The sequence below is a fragment of the Strix uralensis genome, chromosome 12, assembly GCF_047716275.1.
Source record: "Strix uralensis isolate ZFMK-TIS-50842 chromosome 12, bStrUra1, whole genome shotgun sequence".
NCBI classification, from domain to species: Eukaryota; Metazoa; Chordata; class Aves; order Strigiformes; family Strigidae; genus Strix; species Strix uralensis.
Genome location: NC_133983.1, coordinates 25,288,866 through 25,311,415, shown reverse-complemented (window position 1 = coordinate 25,311,415; position 22,550 = coordinate 25,288,866). Strand labels below are relative to the sequence as shown.

Below are 22,550 nucleotides of genomic sequence, written 5' to 3'. Positions count from 1 at the left end.
TGTGGAAAAAATAGCCCGGAAAAAATAGCCCAGAAAAAATAGCCCAGTGTCCCCTTTCTGCTCCAGCAACAGTGTCTGGACAGCAAACAAATATGTCGCCAACTTTTGGCAGTGGGATGGGGGGGGTTGGGGTGTCTGTGAACCAAATACATTGCAAGTTGGCTTTTGTTTTTGCTGCACAATCAATATGAAAGCTGTACTTTAAAGGGAACTGAAGAATGACAGGTGTAGTCTGGTCTATCAACTGATACCTTGGCACTGCACTAAACCATGAAATGTTTACTATGGAATTATTGGGCCCCTGGCGTAGCTCCAAGATCTCCTGATTGGGATCCGAATGAGTCCTGACTCCATACGGCACCAATTATTTTTTTTAGAGCACCATATTTTGTGTGCTAATTTGCCCACAATAATTCAAGAAAATATAGCAGAATACAGTAAGATCAAGCACAGGGAAAGTCAATGACTCCTGTAAAAGGAATACGGAAGTGGCTATCACTCAGCCTGGAAGAGCGGCTCCCTGGACAGGAAAATCACAATGGGCCTGGAGACAGCAACTGCAAAAACACTCTCACAACTGCTCAAAACAGGAAAATTGGGAGAATTCAATTAAATGATCACTCATGACAAAACCTTTTTGTACACTGCATAAAAACGTGAAACTCTGCCTCAAAATGCTATGGCAGCAAGAGTATACAAGAATTCAACAAATGACTACATCAATTTAAAGTAACTAATGGAAGGAGAGCCTCTCAAGGACAGCTAAATGAAAAGATGAGGCTACAGCTAGTGGCTTAGCAATTCCCTAAACTATAGATGGCCCGAGGTATCTGTCTGCATTTGGGAGGTATACTAGGAGAAATCACATTTCCTGTATTATGTAATTTTTTTTCCTTAGCAGTCCACTACTTGCTACTGTCAGGCACAAAAGCAGATAGATAAACTTTTGTTTTAATTCAGCATGGCCATTCTTCACAGATAAAATCTGCTTCATTCAAGCAGCGAATTTCTTCATATTATGTCACCAGAAGCATCTATGAGTTTCTCTAAACTGTGAGGACTATCAGCAATCCAGCAGCCTGCACTAACACTTTGCCAAACAGAGCTGAAGAAAGAATCTGAGCAAAAGTGGAAGAGCAGTTGCATTTGCTAGTTCAAGGAGTTATCCTGAAACAGATTCTATGCCTGAAAGCCAGCGAGCCATAACTACCTCAAACCTTTTTCTCATCTGCAAAGTATTAGCCATTTTCTGCACAACTGCATTCTGCAGCTCCTCACAGTCTAACCCCATTACATAGCTTTTAGAGACCCAGTGATGCTTTTTAAAGACTTAGTACATTTCTGCTCCAGCTACACAGAACTGCTGCTCCATTCTAATCAAGATCACTCTGCAGAAATGCAAACACTAACTGTTCTTTATATGTTATTGGTGAGGGGTGGAGGAGTGAGGAATGAAAACATGTAGCTTTTTGTCTGACATCTGCCTTGACTGCCTCTTGGACCTCTTCTCACCCTGATTCCCACCCAAGTACTGTTGCAGACAATACTGTGCCAACGAAAGACCTGCTAACATGAGTATTAGTGATAATTTGTGCCTGAAGTAGTTTGCCCACCATGAGCACTACAAATAATATGTAAAATGACTGTAGCTAAAGTATTTCCCTATTCTTCAGTATGATATAACCTGCAGGAAGAAGTGCAATATCAAAGTAAAGCACTAAGTAGATATCCATTTTGAATATTTAAGATTCATCTTCTACCCTTTTTGGAAAGTTGGGATGTTTCTCAGGAATATGCACACATGCAGACACCACAAAGAAATTAGTAATTACACTCCAAAATGCAGCATCTGTAAGAGTATTCTCTCAGGCAGTTTCCAGTGCATGAGGCCAAATACACATCCAGTTCATTGGATTTTCTCTGTAAACAGTGCCTTTTATTTCTGCCTTTCTCACACTGGGCACTTGTAATTCTATTTGCATGTAAATACCCTTTTACCATTTGCAATTGCATTCTGCAGTTAAGGTGCTTTCAGCCCGGGTTAAACTTACACTCCTTTAATGTGCAACTTTATAACCCACCAAGCTCTTCTGTGATTTTTGACAATGTTAGCTGAGGCAGAAAGCAGCTCTTGAATAACCTGAAGAATCACCTTCTCGAAAAGTTGCTGAATATATATACACACACATATAAATATATATAATTTATAAATCTACTGAATAGATTACATTATATCATTGCATTAACTGTGAGGGACAGGATCTCATGATACAGGCTGTGCCTTCTGATCCTCCATGGCAGGACTCGCCAGAGGGTGCTGGTGAGGCTAGGTTGCTCTTTCAGCACAGAAAGGCAATAGGCCAGAACTTCATTAGTTATTAGGCGAAACACTAGTCCGTGACTTGCTCTGCATTGCCTCGACTCTTTTCGCCAGTACCCTCCTCCTGCGCCTACAGCTCAGCAGCACTACCAGCCTACCCCAGGCTCCCCTCAGGAGAGCTAAAAAGGGGCTCGCTCCTGCCTCCTTCCTTCCTCCTCTGCTCCACAGCAGTGCTTCCTTGCAGCTGCACCTGCCTGACTAGAGCAGACTGAAAACACGGGGGGAAAGGGAGAGAAGCACCAGAGGGGCCAGCTGTCCCAGCATAGCTGCCATCTTAGTGACAAAACCCTCTAGCAAGCACCTCCTCATCGACTCATGAAATCAGACTGACCAGAAGCAGCAGGGGAGCTACAAGAGGCTGAAAAACAGACTGTGAGGGACATTGAGTTCTCAGTGCACAGAGCACTCCACCTTTCGCATCCCTCAGCTGAGACGTTTGAAACACTGCAATACTGGATGGTATCACAATACATGCTTTGTACATAATGAATACTGCTAAGCATAAATTTAGTAACAGTTACAATGTTTTCCCTTTTCTGTGATAGCAGTATAAGTAATACTGCTATCACTTTTGTATATGTATCACTTTTGTGATACTATATCTTCAGGGAGAGCTCTGGCAAAAAGCAAAATAATCAGAAGTCTAATTCTAACAAATTCCTGAGGAGTCTAATTCTAACAAATCACCTCTTCACAAGCCAATGCAAATGTTCAAAACGTGATCTGAAAAGCATCTGCACGTATGGTTTACTTGACAGTCCTGAGTCAAGCCCTGTCACAGGGCTTGTCCGCTAACGGCTACTAATGGAAACAAGATCCTAGACTGGATGAACCCTGAGTCTGCCCCAGAATAACTATTCTTACACACTGTGCAAAGAAAATGAATTATACAAACTGTCCAACAAAGCAATAATTTTCTTCACCACTTAAACTGGCTCTGATAAAACGCTGAGCTGCAGGGCCACTAGCATCTGCCATTGCTTGCCAAGAGACTAGATACATTACAGAAAGCTATCCAGTTTTACTGGGCAAGGTGAAAAATACAGTGAGTAGCAGTACTGATCCCAGAAAGCTTGTTTTCTAAACAGAGCACTTTTCAGACCCCGAATGGTAGAAAATAATGGAGGAAGAAAGAAATATGTTGTGCAGTGGATGATCATTTAGCTCTTGCTTTCAGGGACTTTTATTTGTCACGTAAGACAAGTAATGTTGGAGTCGAGTAATCAGATCTTCGCAGGTCAGCACTGAAAGGAGCACAATTCCTCAGTGAACTTCCTTTCAGTATGGAATTCAACCTGAAGACACCTAGTAAATTAACAAAAAATAATTTTATAGCTTTAAAAAAAAAAAAAAAGACTCTCCTATTACACTTCTCATTTTTTTCTGGGATACTAAAAAGACTGTAGGAGGACAGAAAGCGAGTGCCTCACTTTAGAGCTGTAAAGAAACATGGGGTCTCTTTGAGTTTGGGACAAAAGGTTGGGATGAAAGATTCCCTCAGAACAAACAGGTCTGGGTCTGTTGCAGAAAGACTGAAAAATCTGGCTGGAATGAAGCAAAACAACTGAGAAGAATAACAAGTACCTACTCCCCTAAAATGACTTCTGAGTAACTGAATCTTAGCTGTCTTTGTCAAAGTCTTCCCTGACCATTTTGTGTCTGAGAAAATTTCCAGCACACTTTCATTTAGAGCAGTTTATGCAGCATTTTTAAAGGCAAAGTCTTTATAGATTACACAGAAATTACTTCAGCTTCCACAAAATGCAAAAATACACATTCAATTAATTTCCCAGATCAATCTCTTCCACGGAAAAATGAATACCTAATGCTATGTTACGTGCTCAACCTTTTGCTAGCCAAAAATGATTTTGTCCTGTATGCTTGTCATACACTAAATGCTGACTTTCAGAGCAATCATATGAGCCAAATATAAGTATCATTTGTGTACTTATAATTTTCCAAAACACCTCAGTACTGTGAAAAGAACTGATAATGGCAAATGTCATCATGCATTTTATAGAATTAATAGGAAAATGTTTGTGCATGGCGTGATAAACAGAACAATGATCACCTGAAGGTCTACTATACCCCATGGAGAAGTTTACTCACTACATACTTCAGCTGTAAGACATCGTACCAATGCAACCGCAACCAGAATGGCTTCTGTGAGCTAACATTAAAAACATGGTTTGCTGCTCAAAAAAGTGACATGCAGGAACATGACAAAGCTGGTCCAAGAAAAATGCGCAACAATATTGCTAGTAATTCTTGCTATAAATCATCCAGCTGACAAAACGTCACTTTCCAGTGTTCTTCCACAGCTAGAAATGAGACATCTTCACAAGGAAAAAGCTTACTGTATTGCCATAATATGCAGATTGGTCTTTGAACAGGGAAAGAAAAAGTTGTTTTGGAGGGTGCCTCCTATAACCACTGGTACTTCAAAGTCTTTCCAATAGCTGATCATTGCTAAATAGCTGAAAGAATTAATAAGCCCACTTGTTTAATACAACAGTGAAACTGCAATGGAAATAATACAAGTATGGTAAATGTACTGTGATCAGACATTTTGAATTCTGACATTATATTAGCATTTCAGCTGATAGTGTTAATTTAGCTTTTGAAAACATACTTCCTTTTACAATCTAGTGGAAAATGAGATTAGAAGAGTTGCTTCCAGGTAATCATCAGCCTTAAATACGTTATGATACAATGAAACACCATAATTTTATGATACAACCATAAAAATTACTTTAAAAAAAGGTACTGGGCTTTTTTTTAATTATTATTTTAGATTGTTTGGACTTAAAGTTGTCCAGCCTGGACAAATGGCAGCATCGAGGTGTGGCCCTACACCTATTTCTCTATTTCTTCATGCAACGCAGCTGAAGATCACAAAGTGTTTTCAGCTACTAGAATTACCAGTGTTCAAGAAATAAGGTCTGATCAGTTGCAGTTTTTGTTAGGAATTTTTACTGGTTTTAAGGATAGCAAAACTGGGGTGACAAAGAGACTCGCAGCGACTGAACGCTATTCACTTATTTGGGACTTTGTCTGCACCAGTACAATAGCGTCCTCAAATTCGGTCTGAGGACAAACGGTTGAGGTGTGCCCTGTGTGCCCCACTGAGGCAACCGCTGCAAGTAAGAAACAACGACAAATTCTTTGGTCCAGTATGTCACGTTCACCTAGAGAGGCTGGACACTGCAGGAAAACAGCAAGAAAACGGGGAATGTTCTCCAAAGCACCTGATTTCACCATCTAACTCCAGCAAACAAAACCACCTTGACCCGAATCAGCCATGATCTCTAGGGGGAGTTAAAAAAAAAAAAAAAAGCCGATCTTCAACAGCTTCACCTCTGTCAACAACTGCCCACAGTTCAAGCAACGCCCGGCCGGGACCGCGCGACACCGGCGCCGGGCTGTCACCGCTCCTGCCCCGGCAGCGCGGTTCCAACAGCCCCCGAAACGCAGCGCGAGCGATGCCGAGCGCCGCTGCCAGCCCCGGAGAGCGGGTCTGCCCCCGCCCCGCACCCCCCCGCCCCGCCGGCCGCCACCGCGAGCCCTGCGTGGCACCCCCACGCCCGCCGGCCTGCCCCTACCTTCCTGCCGCCTCCCGGCTCCGCCGCGGATCCGAGTCGCCCTCAGAGACAATGAGCCGCTTTCAGACGTGGCCGAGGCGCCGGGAGGAGCCGGGAAGGGGCCGATCCGCCCCGCACCCGCAGCATTCCCCGGGCAACGGCGCAGCCTGGCAGAGGCGGCCCGGCCGCCCGCCCCGCCCGCCCCCGCCGGGACCGGCTCGGCGGGGCCTGGCGCAAAGGCCCGACCGCGCGACCCGCGGGGTCCCGGCGGCCTCACCGGGGCCGGCCCGCGGCCTCTCCCCCGCAGCACTTCCCGCGCATCAGCCCCCCCCGGGGCCGCGCTCGGCGCCACCGCCCCCGGTCGCCCCCCCCCCCCGCCGCGGCCCCCCGGGGCCTTCCCACCGGCCCCCGCAGCCCCGCGCTCGGCGCCGCCGCGTCCTGCCTGCCTGGGGCGAGCCCTGCAGCGGCAGGCTGCTCGGCTTCGCTCGGGGAGGAGGTGTCTCATCCAGGCATCACCTCCTAAAAACCTGCCGGAGCACGGCTCGTCCACCTTCCCACTTCTGTTTACGCACAGAACTTTTAACCAGCTCCTTACCTCTTACAGAGCCACTTACAGAAATACGATTAATCCTAACATGCCTCTGTCCTTCCTCAACGAACAGCACTTAGACTGCTGACGTATGCGTATACAGATCTGTGTAGCAGCACCGTGGTTTTGTCTTTTTATTTTCTGTTACTTAGCAAGCTAAAAGGAAGAGTCCTTACAGAGAGCCTTCCAAGAAAGATGACTCCTTCCTAAAACTCCTCTAACGCTAGTGGCAGTGGATTCTCAGGTATATTTTCTTCCTTGTACTTCAGTTTATTGCTACAGCTGTAAAAATCTTACCTTTTTTCTATTGCTTGGTTACTTACAGAAGCAGAATACCTCTCCAAGCTTGAAAAACGAGGCAGAACTATGAACCAAGAACTGTGGGCAGCATAAAAGTGATCCAGGAAGTTACCCCACCAGAGGTACTACAAACAGGTTTTTTTCCCCTGCTGTTGTCACATCTACCTTTACTGCTCCTTTTACACTGCATTCACTATTAGTCCCTTTCAAAAGTTCCTCTTTCAAAAGAAAGGGAGGGATTGCTTCAGGTCATACTAAACAGTTGCATGTCACCTGCAAGCAATTAACTCTTTTTTTATTTCCTCCTTTTAACTTAAATAGTTGTCTTAAATTACTGTAGAGGATTTTTTCCAGCTTTCTCCTTCTAAAGGAAAATGGAACATAATGATATTTTTCTCTGTATTTCCTGAACCAGACCTATTCACAATTTATCTCACATGCATTCACTGAACTGTTGCTCTGAGCAGCATCATTTGTCATAATGTGGAAGGATACAATAGGAGAGAAAAGTGAGATAATGGAGTCTCCCAATATTATTATTGTTTTCTGGCATTATCCTCTTTCACATTCCAGTTGCTACCTTAAACAGGCTTCTGTTCAGTTTGGAGGACTGTTAACACATACCATTCTGTGAGAGTACAACAGCTCAAACCCTTAAAATGGGGTTCTGTGGTCACTCCAGAGATTTCCATCCCTTGCTTATACCCACCTTCATGCTCGTGCAGTCACTTACCAAGTTCACTCACAGAACTGCCTTGTCTGGAAAAGTGAGTGTATTTGGCAAAGATGATCTTCACTATAATGACCTCCCTGAATTAACTCATGCAGTCACACAAGCACTATCACCACTGCAAGGGAGAAGAGCTGGGACTACAGCAGACCAGTTGTACATCAGCTTGAGATATCGGCCCCTTCGTCCATCCTCTATAGGGCCTAGAAACACTAAAAAGCAGTAGACAGTTGCTTTGACTCTGTGCACTCTGGTATGAAGCCAGTTATCAGTAGCCCTAGGCTGCCAGGTACAGACTTTAAAGATCAAAGAGCAAACTGAAGATTTCAAACCAAAAAATATATATGTATATACAGCAAATGCTCCTTGCAATAATTTACAATTCACATCTAAGTACTTAAGTTTCACAAGCACAAAAGTGTCTTGAATAACCAAGACATGGCTCCCCACATTAATGTTTCACTTGCACTAAAGAATAGGCTGGAGTCCATCCAGCATGTAAAACTTGGGAGAAATGCAAACTGCAAGACTACAAAGTTTAAAATAAGCTTAAACAGAAGTTTGAAAAGAAGCTGGCCATTTTGAGGAGGAGAAAGAAAAAAGGAATAGGCAGGTCTCTAAACTGCCAGGATCTTGAATTCTAGAGGACAATAGCCAAAAGGTGGGTACTGCTGTACAAATTGCTCTTTCACATTTCATAGCTGCACCACATCATAAGAGTTCAAGAGAACCAAAGACACTCAGAATTTTGTTAACTAGCATCTAGAATTGTTTTAGACTCTCTCCTGCCATAACGCTGCTTTGCTTAACTACAAAACTGAAAACATAATGGAAATATTGCTGTTTTCCCTTCTAAGCTTGTCTGGCATAAAAAGTCAGCCCAGAAAGAAAATAAAATTAAATCTTCCCTTCAAGAATGAGGGACATAGTCTTTCAGTGCTCACCAGGTGATTATAATTGATTTAATTTTTATCTGTTCTAAGTGATCATTTAAGTTCTGAAAGTAATTACTCACTTGTTTTGGAACTCTGAAGCTTCTCTGATAGGTTTTTTTCGTTAGCTTAAATAAATACCAGGTTTGTTTTACTAGTCCCAATTACAATTAATGGTCTAGTGCTGCAGTAATAATGCCAATAGTAGATGATTGTGCAAACCTTGCAGACCCTATCACCCACAACCCAGTTTCTCACATCAACCTTGAATTTATCCATCATCTAATTTAGTAACTAAATGGGTGAGCATATATAGCCACAGCTGCAGAAGCGTGGCTCTGACCTTAACTCATCCATACATTTTTTCACATTCCTTATATTTTCCCCTGTCATAGTGCACATAAATGCATACAGCTCTTGACAGAACTCTAACTGAGCAGTGATTTACAAGACAGTAAAAACAGCTTATGTTGTTACTGTTAGCATATTATTTTCAGTCTTCAAGGTTTAACAAAACTAAGATCATGTAGAAGTAGTCTCATTGCTTTCTACTGGTTACTGCAGTGTGTTCCAGTTGAAAAAAAAAAAAAAAAAAAAAAAAAATCACAGAATGGTCTGGGTTGGAACGGACCTTAAAGCCCATCCAGCCCCCCACCCCTGCCCTGGGCAGGGACACCTTCCACTAGCCCAGGTTGCCCAAAGCCCCGTCCAACCTGGCCTTGAACCCTTCCAGGGAGGGGGCAGCCACAGCTTCTCTGGGCAACCTGTGCCAGGGCCTCACCACCCTCACAGGGAACAATTTCTGCCTTAGATCTGATCTAAATCTGCCCTCTGTCAGTTTAAAACCATGACCCCTCGTCCTATCCCCTCCCCCCCCCCCCCCCCATCAAGAGTCCCTCCCCCCTTTCCTGTAGCCCCTTTCAGTCCTCGGAGGCCGCTCTAAGGTCTCCCCGGAGCTTTCTCTTCACCAGCTGAACACCCCCAACTCTCTCAGCCTGTCCTCACAGGGGGGGTGCTCCAGCCCCCTGAGCATCTTCGTGGCCTCCTCTGGCCCTGTTTGAGCTTCTTCTTTAACTGTCAAAAATATAAAAATTTTCCATCCCAAAGCAGTGTTCCCAGAGAAACAGATGAATGAACATGTATTTTAAATGTAAGCACTAACAGAACATACTCGGAACACACTTACAAAGTTCTGATCTTCTGAAGTAAAAAGCATATTGAGAATGAAAGCAGGTATCTATTTTTGAACTGCATTTCTTTAAAGTGTTCTCAGGCATCTCTTCAGGACTGGTGCTGTTTGTAGGACAGTACTGGAGACACCGGCAGAACTGGTGATATTGCAGTTGTAGTCAAGACCTGATTCTGGAACACAAACATTTTAATCCTACCAAACACCCAAAGAAAGATAAGAAGAATGCTGACATACTGGATCCAGGCAAATTTAATAACTTCCCAAAATCCTGGCTGATATTTAAAGAAAGTCAAGGAGTGTTAATGAAGTAGTTTCTGATAACTACCACTGCAATAACTAAACAAAGGAACTAAGAAGTGGAAAGGCACAAAACTTTAGACATCAGTTTGTGTGGCAAACTCAAAGCCTTTGAGCCATGGAAACCCCTAAAAGCCTTTTACCTTAGTATGTAACAAAAGCTGCAGAGAATGTCTGCCTAGAAGACATTTAAACCAATTGTGTGGAGTGGCTACTTCCTCCCTGACTCATCAGAAAGTAGTTACTGGTAATGCTCAGGCAGGTAAACAAACCTCATAGAAAGTGTGCTCCATATACATTCGTTTAAACACAGGCTTGCTCTTGTCTGAGAAAATGAGTGAATAATGTAATGAATGAAGAATTATTTTGTAGAAAAAAAATTTCAGGTCTGTCTGTGCATGTAACAGATTTGCCACATCCACAGGGGTTATTATTTGGTGAGCTTACCTTGCATACAGATTTCTAATGATTTGGCTTTAAGTCACAGAAGACAGCATCATGCTTTGATAGTGGCATCCATGACAGATTGGGACAGCAGGTGCTGCAGGAGCAAAGCAAGACTTACTAAGGATATTCCCTGTGAAGGGCTAAGAAACTGCCTTCAAGGCCAGGTTATTAACGCTGAAAAGCCACACAGGTTCCCAGTACAGAAAGGCAAAAAGTGGTTATGCAAGCAGAACCATTTGGAGGAACAGGCAAACAGGTATTCAGTTAACCCCAGAACTATAGAATTTGCTTAGCTAACAAAGGAAAAGTTTAGCAACAAGTCTAGAAGAAAACAGTTTTCATTTGGCCTTTATGTGAAGGCCCAAATAATGCAACCCAGTTATGTCACAATATATGCAGTTTTTAAAGGATATAAGATAACTTCCACTGGGTAACGAATAGTGGCGTTAATGATAAATGGTGTATCTGCTGCTCTTCCAGTCATCCAAAGAGGGTTGGGATCTGAAAAGACTGTTGTCACTGAAATGCGGAAGGGAAACATCCAGGTTAAGGGGCTTTTCAGTCTTAACACAGAACTTAAATCCTCAGAGAACAGCTGCCAATATACTAACTACTGCCATCCTGAAATTTGCAGCTATACATCCAGGCTTACCATTTCTATCCCAATATGCTGCGATGATGTTTTTTAGATCATAGTCACTCGCAAAAGGACTTGTGCCATTGACCACAGACACCTGTTACAAGGAGATACTTGCATTATTTGTCCACCCTTCAAGAAAGTAATTCTACCAAGTTTCTTAGGCAAAGTTACCATGTCCTTGAAGGAGCGCACATAAACATCAGACTGAACATCTTGGCAGAATAACCTCTTCCACCTTTCAGCCTAACAAGAAAACACTAGTTCCAAAGTTCTAGGGTCCACTCTGTGCAGGACTGCAAATAATTAGGCTGTCACATATGCTACTAGGAGGATAAAGAGAAGTAGGGAAATTGATGGGTAAGGAAAAAAAGTTTCCTCACATTGTATCTGGTATCCAGTCCACAATGGTTAAGTAATTGCCTCTGGTTCAGTTTCAGGTCTCCATTCATACAGAGTTGAGACCCTGGCACAGGAGAAAAAAACTGAAGAAAAGCCATGCTCTGCATCACAAGTGTTGACATTCTCTGAAATGGTGAACAGAGAAAAATGAATTTAGGGGTGCGGGGAGACACACAACGCACTTTTCTACCTCTTTATATCTACAGATTTTCTGCATGGATTTGATTTTTTTCTGACTTCCAAGTTTCAGATCATCACATTAGACTAAACAAGGGAACACCAAATAAGAAATATGAATTACATTTTTTTAAGTGAACAACCTTAGTTGTTAGTTAACTAACTTTATAAACCAAATTCCACAGGAAATTCAGTGAAGTCCAGCAGTCTGTGGCTAACGACAGAAAGATCTGACTTGCCATAACATGTGAAAAGCAGCAAGAGGACTAAACACATTCATTAGGGACACACTTTAAAATACTCAGCAATCAAAGCCAGCTAAGGACTCCTGCTCTGCAGTAAGGACCAAACAAGGAAGTTCCTTAGACCTTATCAACCACTCAGTCTGAAAGAAAATTTTCACATCTACTATAAAACAAAGGTACTGTGAATATCAGAATTCTCTGTGATACTAATCACTGACCTAATATTTCAGCACAAATTTAGGACTGTCAAGCCTTTACTCTGGGCCTCACAGGTTTAAGAATATTTTCTACACCACACAGCTATGCTTGCTAAACTTGTCCATCTGCGATCAGCAAGTCTCCTGGATAAACTAAGCCTAATCTCCCTAGTAAAACAACTTCTTGTCTGTGTGTCTGCATGCAACAGAGCTCTATCCTGCTGCTCCTTTCAGATGCATCCATGGGTTCTCTGTGCACTAGTGTTTTACTCACTGGTTTAGGTATTAATTGCACTGCCACTTGAGATGCAATGGCAGCAGAATTTTATTCTCCTGTCTCCCTACAAAACCTTCCTCCCCCTCCCAGTTACAAGATACAGAAGATCCTGGCAGATGATTACCATTGCTTTAAGACCTGTTAAGTAAGCAAAATGTATGGACTTTTAGGCTGCTGCAACAGCCGGCCCCTCCACCTCAGGAAAGTAACTGGTTATGTCAAGACACAGCAGTATGTAAAAATGCTCATCCTTCTGCCTACTGCAAGACTCAGTTATTTCCTGAAGCCACCTACACTGATACTGCACTGTTGTGCATCTCTGTCTTCTATGCTGCCCTACAGCCCAAGAGAATATACAGCTTAAAAAAACCCCAAAATCTAACAAAACATATCAAAAATACGCAACAGAGCTAGACTAGGAATGATCCAGCAGAGGAAGAGAAAATGAAATATTTGTTAGTAAAATAAATCTTTTAGATAGGAATTTGAAACATGGAGAGGTTCTTTCAACCTTTGCATAACCACTACTGGAATATCACACTGGGTCTGTATGTCACAACAAATAAAACTAAAAATGCTTACATAAAGCTGGTAGGAAAAGAGTAGAATCAGCTGAACACCAACTACATGCTCTGTAGGTTGTAGCGGAAGTTCCAATTTAAAATACAACTGATCCATTTTGCCATCTTGATTTTTGTCTTCTTCTCTAGTCTAAAAGAATCAGTCAGAATTTTTTTTAAAGACAGGAACTTCTTTTAGAAAGAAAACCAGAAAAGGTAAAACCCCAGAGGACCTCCACAACTGCAGCATGCACATACTGAGGAAGCAAATAAACTGCACAGTTAGGAAGGCAATAAAAAGCTGCTGGACTTTATAGACACAGGACTAGAGACAAGCAAGAAGCCTGCAATTTTTCTGTTACACAAAGTCTCATATGGGCCCTAGGGAGGGAAAGCTCATCAGACTCTTCACGGTCTCTTCCGCCTTACCCCATTCCAACCATCTCCCCTGCATGCTACAAAGCATGCCTTAGCGCTGGGTCTTTGTCACATCCTGTGCAAATGTGTGACTGATGCTCAGCCTGCCTCTTAATGGGCTCTGTGTGCCAATTCCTGGCTGTGAGCCAAGGCTTGCTACGCTTCTGTGCCACAGATGCCCAGCACTTCAGCTATTTGCAAGCATGACAGGACTCGTAACAGAGGAAACACACAAAAATAACTGCCACTGTTGAATCCCAGAAGGAACAACGGCTGCAGGGCAGAGGCTATGTGCTGTGGAAAGCACTTACCTGCGTTCAAAACCAGGGGCTGCCTAGCAACCCCTGCAAACTTCAGAACATGATGAGCTGTATGGCGGGGAGGGGAGCACAACTCATTTGAGGAAAGTAAACGGATGCGTTCAGGCAAACCAGTGGCGCTTAGGAACACGTTTTAGTGGTGGATTTGGTAGCGTTAGTTTAATGGTTGGACTTGATGATCCTAAGGGTCTCTTCCAACCTAAATGAGTCTATCATTCTGTAACACTGAGAGGGAGTAAAACTGGTTAAAAGTCACTTGCCCCAAGTGAATTCTGCTGCGAGGCACGCGGTTATGCTTGAAGCTGCTATGCGAAGGCAGCAGTGCACGGCAGGCCACCCGCTCGCAGGCGCCGCCACCGCTCATGCCCTGGCCCCGGCCGCTCCCCCGCTCCCCTCTCGGCTCCGCTCCCCGCCACCGCTGCCAGGCCCGCCCCGGGCAGGCCTACCGACAGCAGCGGGACTCGCAGCCGGTCCTCCTGGAGCCTGTTGAACGCTGGGAACGTGCTCCACGCCAAGAAGCTGCTCGGGCCGGGCCCGGTGGTGGCCACGAAGAGCACCTCGTACCGGAACCGCACCGTGGGCTGCTCCAGGTACGCGCTCTGCTTCAGCCAGAAACCTGCAGGCAGAGACAGCGCGAGGCCTCAGGGCCGCCCCGCGCCGGCCGGGCCGCGCCGCAGGGGCCGAGCGGCGCTCACCGTGGCTCCGGTAGGCCACCAGCAGCGGCGGCACGTAGGTGAGCACCGTGAGGAGCGCCAGCGCCAGCGCTGCGGCGGAGCAGAGCCCGGCCCGGTACCGCGTGAGCAGCGCGGGGTGCGAGAACAGCTCCACGCCGGCCATCACCACCCGATCCAGCGTGCGTCCGCGCCGCGGCAACGGCAGGACGCCGGACTGACGGGACGCCGCGCCTATCAGCACGCCAGGGCGCCGAGGGGGCGCGGCGCGTCAGCCAATGAGCGCGTACCGCTGCATTCCAGGACCGGCGCGCGCGGTGGGGCGGGAGAGCGCCCGGGAACGGCAGCGGGACGGGGATGGGGAGGACATCGGCCGCAGCGGCGGAGCCCCTGATGCGGCTTCGAGCTCCTCGGACGACGCCTGCGCGCGGCCCCGCACCCGCTAGGGGACTGCGAACCCAGATGCCGCAGCCCCGCCCCTCGATCCCCCGGCCGGAAGCGCCGGTTGCTAGGGGACCGGCGAGCCGGAAGTCCCGCCTGCCGAGCCGGGGCTGTTGTTGTTGTGACGGGGACCGTGACAGCGACAGGCCCGGCCGCCCGGCACGAGCCCCCGCCCGCCCGCCCCACGGGCCTCGCCGCCGCTGGCTCCGCTCCCGCCGGCCCGCACCATGAAGTGGATGTTCAAGGAGGACCACGCGCTGGGTAAGGCTGGGCCCGGGCCAGGCGCTGCCCGCCGGCGGCCCCGCCGGCTCTTGCGTCGCCATCCGCCCCGAGGCCTCCCGAGGTCGTGCGCCGCGGCCGGCTCCCCGAGCCGGTCGTCTTGCCTCTGGGCGGACAGCTGCCTGCGTCCCTCGCCGAAGGGTGGCGTGACGCCCGGGGTCGGCCTCCCTCAACAGCTGGAGACCCCCTCGAGGGGGGCAAGACGGTCGCGATCCCCGCACACTTCCGTCTCCGCGGGCGCTGCCCTCTCTGCCTCGGACACTGGCGATACTATTACTATGCAATGACTAATTACGAGTTTTGTTCACAGAGCACAGATGTGTCGAGTCGGCAAAAATCCGAGCCAAATACCCTGACCGTGTCCCGGTGAGTAACCAAGCCAGCTTCGTCTGAGTACTTAAGAGGCAAAGGTGGATAAGCTGTTTCCATCCTGCCCTCTCTTCTTTGGTCAGATGCTACTAAGTAAATTCATCTTCCCTTTTGAGTCCTTAGACGTTTTAAAGAGGCTCCAGACACATCTAACTAATCCAGCATTCCCTCCTCTGCCCCAGTGTGTATTAACAAGCAAGCAAGAGTGCTTGGCTTTCTAAACACTTCCCAAGCATGTTTATGGTTTATCAGTGTCATGGTTTCTTCTAATGGCAATTATATCCCAAGAAATACCTTCAGTGTCTTGAGGATTCATTCTGTACCTGATCCCAAGATCATAAATTCTTTAATCCTTGACAACATTCCATCCTGGCTATATGAGAAAGGTGATTTTTCCCTTATGTATTCCATGCCTGTAACCAGTCTTACTGTGGTGAATCCCCCCATGCAAACGCTGTTGTTTGTTGCACTCTGAACTGAAGCTGTAATCGTAAAGTTTTTAGAATCAGATGCCTACATTGCTGGATTATCTGGCAGTATAAGTCTGGTACAGCAGACGCACACAGACAGAAATCACATCACAACACCTTTCTGGTGATTTGGGGAAGTGCTCAACTGGCATCCTTGGCAAGCCAACTGATACTCCAGAGCGTACTGCAACCATGCTTTGTTTCTTCTCCTTGCGGCGTTGTTGAGCCTGGCTGAAATGCTTGGTGGCTAGCTGTGGGAAGTCAGTAATCATTGCTGGAGTAATTACAGACATGCAGAGAGCATGGGTGTCAAATCAAAAGCAGTACTGCAAAGCACTTTAAAAAACCGAACATGTGGTCTATGGCCAACTAGAACCTTGCATTATACCACAGTTCACACTGCAACTCGATCAGAGGTTTGACTGTATTCAGATAAACGTGGCTTCTTCAACTCTACACTGAGCTAGCTAGCTGAAGAACGCATGTGGCTCTACTTAGCATGAGTTTCTGACATACTGGTATGTGTTGTGTAATGGTACAGTATGCCCCACAGATGAATATAAAAGACTTCAGGGAGAAAAAAAAAAATAATAATGAATAATCATCTAGATGGAAGCCTGAGAGCCATTTTGGCATCTCTGGCTTCTGGACAACAGGTGAAATGGCAGATTAGATACTAGACTGGTGGTTCTCCCCGCCCCCGCCTTCACCTAAATACTGGTTTTTTAGCTTCATTGCTACTGGAATTTATTTCTAATATTTCTTCCTTTTTTTTTTTCTTTTGCTATATGCCATATCAAGGCAATTGGTTCTGTCATCTGTTAGGAGCAACTTGGGACATTGTTTAAAGAAGGTAGTTAAATTGGAAGGGTGGAGGTGGTGTGTATATTAAATCTGTATTTCTTCCTATCATGGGATTTTATTTAGTCATATGACAATTTAAAAGAGGATAGGACATGCTCATTACGACTGAGAATTCTGTGTAACACAAGATTTCAAGCAATGATGTCACACTTGCATGTCCTGTGAGGAGCCGCTAAGGACTCAGAGTTTGTCTGTTTTGGAGAAAAGGAGGCTGAGGGGCAACGTCATGGCTCTCTACAGCTTCCTGAGGAGGGGATGTGGAGAGGGAGGTGCTGAGCTCTTCTGTCTGGTATCCACTGACAGAACGCCTGGGAATGGTTCAAAGCTGCATCAGGGGAGGTTCAGACTTGACAGTAGGAAGCGTTTCCTTACCAAGAGGGTGGTCAAACCCTGGAACAGGCTTCCTGGAGGTGGTTGATGCCTCAGGCCTGTTAGTATTTGAGGCGTTTGGACAATGCCCTTAACATGCTTTAATTTTTGGTTAGCCCTGAAGGGGTTAGGCAGTTGGACTAGATGATCGTTGTAGGTCCCTTCCAACTGAACTATTCTGTTCTATTCTACTTTCTTTTTATGTTGTGATAGTGACAAAAACAAAATAAGCAAGCATCTGTACAAAGGCAATGCATTTCCTCAGATCACCTGCCATTGCTCAGGTACCAGCGCTACAGACTAGTTGAATTTTTCACTCCACTATAGCTGAATGGGGCAAGGAAGGAATATAGTTAAATAGATTCCTCAGTTTGTTACTATCAACTGGAGTAAATGAAAAGACAGAACTCCTGGACTCCTTCCTTCAATCACCGGTTAGTTTAAGGGAACTAGTGCAGACAAGCCACTCCTAAACCTGAAGTTCTCAAGCTGCCTGTGCCTTGAATGTCTCAGTAGACACCAGTTCTTCTCTTGCCCCTGCCCCCCAAGCTTTTGTTGCAGAATACCCTATTTCTTGATAGTGCCCATGGAGAACTTCAGAACATTTTAAAAATTAGCCATATTTAAACACATTAGGACATTACTGTCCTGGTATGAATAAATCACAGAACGGTTGAGGTGGGAAGGGACCTCCGGGGGCCACCTGGTCCACCCCGCCCCATCCCACTCAAGCAGGGCCACCTACAGCCAACTGCCCAGGGCTGTGTCCAGATGGCTGTTGAATATCTCCAAGGCGGGGGAGACCCCACAACCTCTCTGGGCAACCTCTGCCAGTGCTCCGTCACCCACACACTAAGAAGGTGTTTCCTGATGTTCAGAGGGAACCCCCTGTGTTTGTGCCTGTCGCCTCTGGTCCTGCCACGGGGCACCCCTGAAAACAGCCTGGCTCCATTTTCTTTGCGCCCTCACTTCAGGTATTTGTACACATTGGTAAGATCCCCCCCGAGCCTTCTCTCCTCCAGGCTGAGCAGTCCCAGCTCTCCCAGCCCTTCCTCACAGGAGAGATGCTCCAGTCCCTCAGACATCTTTGAGGCCTTTGTTGGGCTCTCCCAGGTATGTCTGTGTCTCTCTTGTACTGGGGAACCCAGCCCTGGACACGGCACTCCAGGTGTGGCCTCATCAGTGCCAGTACAGGGAAAGGATTACCTCCCTGGACCTGCTGGCCACACTTTGACGAATGCAGCCCAGGATGCCATCAGCCGCCTTTGCTGCCAGGGCACACTGCTGGCTCATGGTCAGCTTTGGGTCCACACCGCAGTAATTTCCTATCATTGGTGTACGAAAAGTTAAAAGATGTGTATGCTTTCCTGTCACATGTTTCTTTTAGGCATACTGCATCTTTTTACCCCATGACTGTCAACCTTGGGCATAGGAAGTTTTGAGCCATCATGTATATGAACGTAGGTTTCAGTGCAGTTGTAAAATCAGGTTTTGCAATGCTGAGCCACTTCTACCTCTCATTTGGTTGTGGTCGATAAACCTTTTTGTTCCTCCCCTCCACTCACTGTTGTAAGCCTGTACCAGCAAGCGATTTACTAACACTGTCTGTTCATACCAATCCCAAAAAGCCTGACCTTCACACCTGCACTTTACAGGTCATAGTGGAGAAGGTCTCAGGATCTCAGATAGTTGATATTGACAAGAGGAAGTACTTGGTTCCATCTGACATCACCGTGGCTCAGTTCATGTGGATCATCAGGAAGAGGATTCAGCTGCCATCTGAGAAAGCAATATTCCTCTTTGTAGACAAGACTGTCCCCCAATCCAGGTGAGAGGCTATTCACTTGGTATTCAGAACCATTTCAGCAAGCCGGTGCCTGTCAGAGGAACAGTAACTCCCCTCTTGGAGGCTTATTTGGTGATTTTAGGAAGTGTTTGGTTACATCTTAATCTCACTGTGATAGGGTTTTTTTCTCATGAGTTTAATTAACATCTTATTTCTTGAGCTAGGCTGAAAGGAAAGGTGACTGGAAAATATATTATGATTTACTACCATGGCAAGAGGATGAGCTCTGGAGTTACTATGATATCTTTGGTTGAGTGCAAGAACATTTACATCATCAATGCCAAAAAAATATTCATCCTCAGTGTAACAAAAAAGTTGCATGTTAAATACTCAAAAGCAAACACCATAAATTATTCTGAAAAAACTAACCTGTCAGCTCACAAAGAAATTGTGACATTACAGACTAGTTGCTGTTTCTTGTTTTAAAAATTACTTATTCTATAAACACAAAATGCAAAATGACTATAGAGAGCTTTTTCACATTGCTTTTATAGAGGAGTAAGTTTCATTGTTGTCTGCTACATACAGAATAATGTATAGCAGAGGCAGCTACTACAACTGCTTTTTATGCGAGATACTTTAATAGTAGTATGTGAGAAAACAGTACATCATGATGTTACGTGGCTTAGATATAATATTATTAATCCTTACCTGTGTAACAGTAACAGTCCCTCCAGGTAACCTGTCCAGACTCAGTTAGGAATATTTTTATTTACTTTGTGATGCACAGTAGGGACATGTGAGAACCATCTTTTTCTGCTTGCTTTCTTCTAAGAGTATTAGGAATCCCTCTATGTCATCTTCTCAACAGTGCTGTAGAACTGCTAGCAACAGGAAAGAAAAAGAAAGGGCACATTGTCTCATCTCACACGTTCATGATGAGATGTCACATCTCTGGTGGAAAAACAGGGTCTTGAACCTTCAATATTAATGCAAAAACGGTAACTTGTTAACAGATAAACAAAATTCTAATCCGTTAATGGCTCTACTCATCTCCTAGTCTGAGTTTATTACATAGACCACTAACTCTTGACGTCCTTCTCTCCTAATCCAGAAATTTATCTACTACTCACCAATTCCCTTCCATTTCAAGTATTGCCTGCAACTCTTGCTAGCTCCTCTCTTGGGTAAAAAGCCACGATCGTTTCCCTGTCATGCACATTCAGTCTGCATCTTTCAGTTCACTAGCCTTTTCTCAGTCTTGGGAAGTCAGAGAAAGGTGAGCTGAGGAGGTGTCATTTGTGCAACTGACTGATGTCAGCTGCCTGTTTCATCTGTAGATAGAGGGTTGGAGCAGTTGTACTGGCAAAGTAATTACTTGCGTTTGTTTTCAAAATACAGACATTGCCCTAAAGATTGCAACTGCTTAGACTGTGAAGGGCCACATGTGTATGCAGTTTAAGAAAATTTTCATTTGATCAAATGTTCAAAACCTTATTCACTGAAGAAGCACTAGTTTCTGGCTAACTTGTAATTTATCACCCACAGGTTTTGGTACTAGGACTATTTTAAGTCATGACTTTTTAACAATATAGAAAACAAAGCTTTTACTCCCCAGACCAACCTGGACTTCAAAGAAACAGTCCAAAAAGCACAAGTTTCATAGACTTGAGACCAGCTGAACGTTTATGACTACACCAGGTAGAGGGAGAAATGAGGTTGCTCACACAAGCAGCAAGACAGTAATGCAGCTGCATTCAAGGAAGGTGCTGTCAGCTATTGAACCTGGTATTAGTCACAGCATCAATAATAGATGGTTCAGAATCTGAAATACTGGAAATCAGTCACTGAATATAAAATAAGGAAGCATTCTGACAAAGGCATTTGTGAAGAAGTAACAAAAACTGCAGAGAGCCCAGGATCATTTTGGTAACTCAGGAGTCAACTGCTTTTCATAGACCCTCATTTTTGTATCTTAATGTAAACACAGACTTACAAGTTTTAGCTTTTCTGAATCCTTGTTTGTGTGAGGTTTTAACTGTTACCATTTGCAACTGTCATGATCCAAGCAAACCGTTTCTCTTTTTTTCCCCTTCAAGCTTAACCATGGGACAACTTTATGAGAAGGAAAAGGATGAGGATGGATTCTTGTATGTTGCCTACAGTGGAGAGAACACATTTGGTTTCTGAATGGTGGGTCTTGGCTAGTATACCATCCTGCTGTGTATCTTGTAAATAGCTAATCATTTTCTGTTCTGGCATCCACAGAAGTTCCTTCTATATACATGCATTTGTAACTGGATTTATTTCTTAATATATTGATAGGTCTTGTTTTATTAGACTGTTAAATTATCAAAAAAAAAGTTTTGTTGTTTTTGTGCATTTTTTTTTTCTCATGGCTATGAATTCCCAGAGCCTCACTCCTTTGGGGGATACATTTGATAACATTGATTAAATAATAAAGCGAAGTAGTTGGGCTACTAAAACATGAAAAGAAGAATATGCATTTATTCTGGTTTGAGGTGTTAGTTTAAGAAAAATAAAACCATTAAATTAGTATTGGGAACACTGGATTTGCTAGCTTATCCTAAGCAGGAGCAAGATGCTGATTGTGTTGAATTGAGCTAATATGTTCCTCTTTCTCAATTAACAAAGTACAATAAAAATTCCTGTCACAAACAAGCAGTGCTGTCATTTCTTTACCTTAATTTTGGCCAGAAAGTTATAAATCACATTTACTAGACACTATACAGCTGCTTATTTATTTACTAGACACTGTACAGCTTCTCAACCTTTAGTATGTGGATGATGATACAAGGAAGAAACAAGGAGCTGTGTGCGGGTTCCAAAACCAACAGCTTCAGAGCTACCAGATCTCATCAGAAGAGCTGTGCCCACCCATCAGTGGAGAAGTAAAGACCTTGGGCTTTGGAAAGCAGGACCTAGGTGACAAAAGCACAGCATGTAAGGAAGGGGCAGCTAGGAGAAGGAATGATACAAATAGGAGACCAGAGAGCCAGAGAACTGGAAGGTATAATTGGTACGAGTTATCGCAGAGAGATTAAAACAGTTGCATAAGAAGCTCTTAAAAAAAAGCCAACAAAACAGTAGTTGTATTACAGATAGTTATATATGCGTCCTTTCCAAGTAAAAATTCTGTAGATATTGTAAGGACATTACAGAACCATGTATGTGAAAGAACAGCTTTACTATACAGCTGAGTGGTGTGGTTGACATGCCCGAGGGAGAGGATGCCATTCAGAGGGACCTAAACGAGCTCAAGAAGTGAGCCCATGAGGTTCAACAAGGCCAAGTGCAAGGTCCTGCACCTGGGTCGGGGCAACCCCCCGCTATCAGTTCAGGCTGGGGGATGAAAGGATTGAGACCAGCCCTGCAGAGGAGGACTTGGGGGTACTTGTGGATGGAAAACTGTCAGCCAGCAATGTGCAGTTGCAGCCCAGAAAGCCATGTCCTGGGCTGCATCCAGAGAATTGTGGCCAGCAGGGCGAGGGAGGGGATTCTCCCCCTCTACTCTGCTCTTGTGACTCTGCAGTGCTGTGTCCAGCTCTGGAGTTCTCAGTACAGGAAAGACACGGACCTAATCGAGCAGGTCCAGAGGCC

General features: G+C 44.9%; 3 protein-coding genes across 8 annotated transcripts in view; 1 reads left to right on the top strand and 2 right to left on the bottom strand.

The window, feature by feature from the left end:
* Positions 1 to 7,863: 7,863 nt before the first annotated feature.
* Positions 7,864 to 14,543, bottom strand: TMEM231 (transmembrane protein 231). 3 transcript variants are annotated; one of them, XR_012630559.1, is made up of 8 exons: positions 14,376 to 14,543; positions 14,127 to 14,296; positions 12,966 to 13,094; positions 11,469 to 11,612; positions 11,101 to 11,182; positions 10,862 to 10,967; positions 9,699 to 9,983; positions 7,864 to 9,070 (listed from the first exon to the last, which is right to left on the bottom strand). XR_012630559.1 is itself a non-coding variant. In XM_074881696.1 (7 exons), the coding sequence occupies exons 1-7, from the start codon at positions 14,515 to 14,517 to the stop codon at positions 9,794 to 9,796; spliced, it is 963 nt and encodes a 320-aa protein (XP_074737797.1). In that variant the 5' UTR covers positions 14,518 to 14,543; the 3' UTR covers positions 9,625 to 9,793. The 3 variants fall into 3 exon arrangements, 1 of the variants encoding a protein (XP_074737797.1); XR_012630560.1 differs by lacking the exon at positions 7,864 to 9,070 and adding an exon at positions 10,274 to 10,326 and having other exon boundaries at positions 9,625 to 9,874; positions 10,449 to 10,967; XM_074881696.1 differs by lacking the exon at positions 7,864 to 9,070 and having other exon boundaries at positions 9,625 to 9,983.
* A 337-nt stretch (positions 14,544 to 14,880) lies between these two features.
* GABARAPL2 (GABA type A receptor associated protein like 2) lies at positions 14,881 to 21,611 on the top strand. 3 transcript variants are annotated; one of them, XM_074881697.1, is made up of 5 exons: positions 14,881 to 15,053; positions 15,382 to 15,437; positions 18,799 to 18,971; positions 19,801 to 19,930; positions 21,029 to 21,611. In XM_074881697.1, exons 1-4 carry the CDS (start codon positions 15,020 to 15,022, stop codon positions 19,904 to 19,906), a joined length of 369 nt encoding a protein of 122 aa, XP_074737798.1. In that variant the 5' UTR covers positions 14,881 to 15,019; the 3' UTR covers positions 19,907 to 19,930; positions 21,029 to 21,611. The 3 variants fall into 3 exon arrangements, with proteins under 3 accessions (XP_074737798.1, XP_074737799.1, XP_074737800.1); XM_074881698.1 differs by lacking the exon at positions 21,029 to 21,611 and adding an exon at positions 20,044 to 20,601; XM_074881699.1 differs by lacking the exon at positions 19,801 to 19,930 and having other exon boundaries at positions 14,893 to 15,053.
* The window catches only part of ADAT1 (adenosine deaminase tRNA specific 1), a 32,341-nt gene continuing 29,253 nt past the window's right edge, over positions 19,463 to 22,550 (bottom strand). The window contains exon 9 of one of the 2 annotated variants that reach the window (XM_074881686.1): positions 19,463 to 19,813. In XM_074881686.1, the coding sequence (XP_074737787.1) occupies positions 19,786 to 19,813 (28 nt within the window). In that variant the 3' untranslated portion in view covers positions 19,463 to 19,785. Of the gene's footprint in view, positions 19,814 to 21,410; positions 21,872 to 22,550 lie in introns of those variants that run through there. The other variant, XM_074881685.1, reaches the window with a different exon arrangement.

Coding starts and splice junctions, on each gene's coding strand:
- GABARAPL2 (XM_074881697.1), top strand. CDS start 15,020: ATGAAGTGGATGTTCAAGGAGGACCACGCGCTGG. Junction 15,054..15,381: donor CAAGGAGGACCACGCGCTGG/GTAAGGCTGGGC, acceptor TTTTGTTCACAG/AGCACAGATGTGTCGAGTCG. Junction 15,438..18,798: donor AATACCCTGACCGTGTCCCG/GTGAGTAACCAA, acceptor TGCACTTTACAG/GTCATAGTGGAGAAGGTCTC.
- TMEM231 (XM_074881696.1), bottom strand. CDS start 14,517: ATGGCCGGCGTGGAGCTGTTCTCGCACCCCGCGCTGCTCACGCGGTAC. Junction 13,095..14,126: donor TGCGAGTCCCGCTGCTGTCG/GTAGGCCTGCCC, acceptor TGATTCTTTTAG/ACTAGAGAAGAAGACAAAAA. Junction 10,968..11,100: donor AGCATATTGGGATAGAAATG/GTAAGCCTGGAT, acceptor TCCGCATTTCAG/TGACAACAGTCTTTTCAGAT.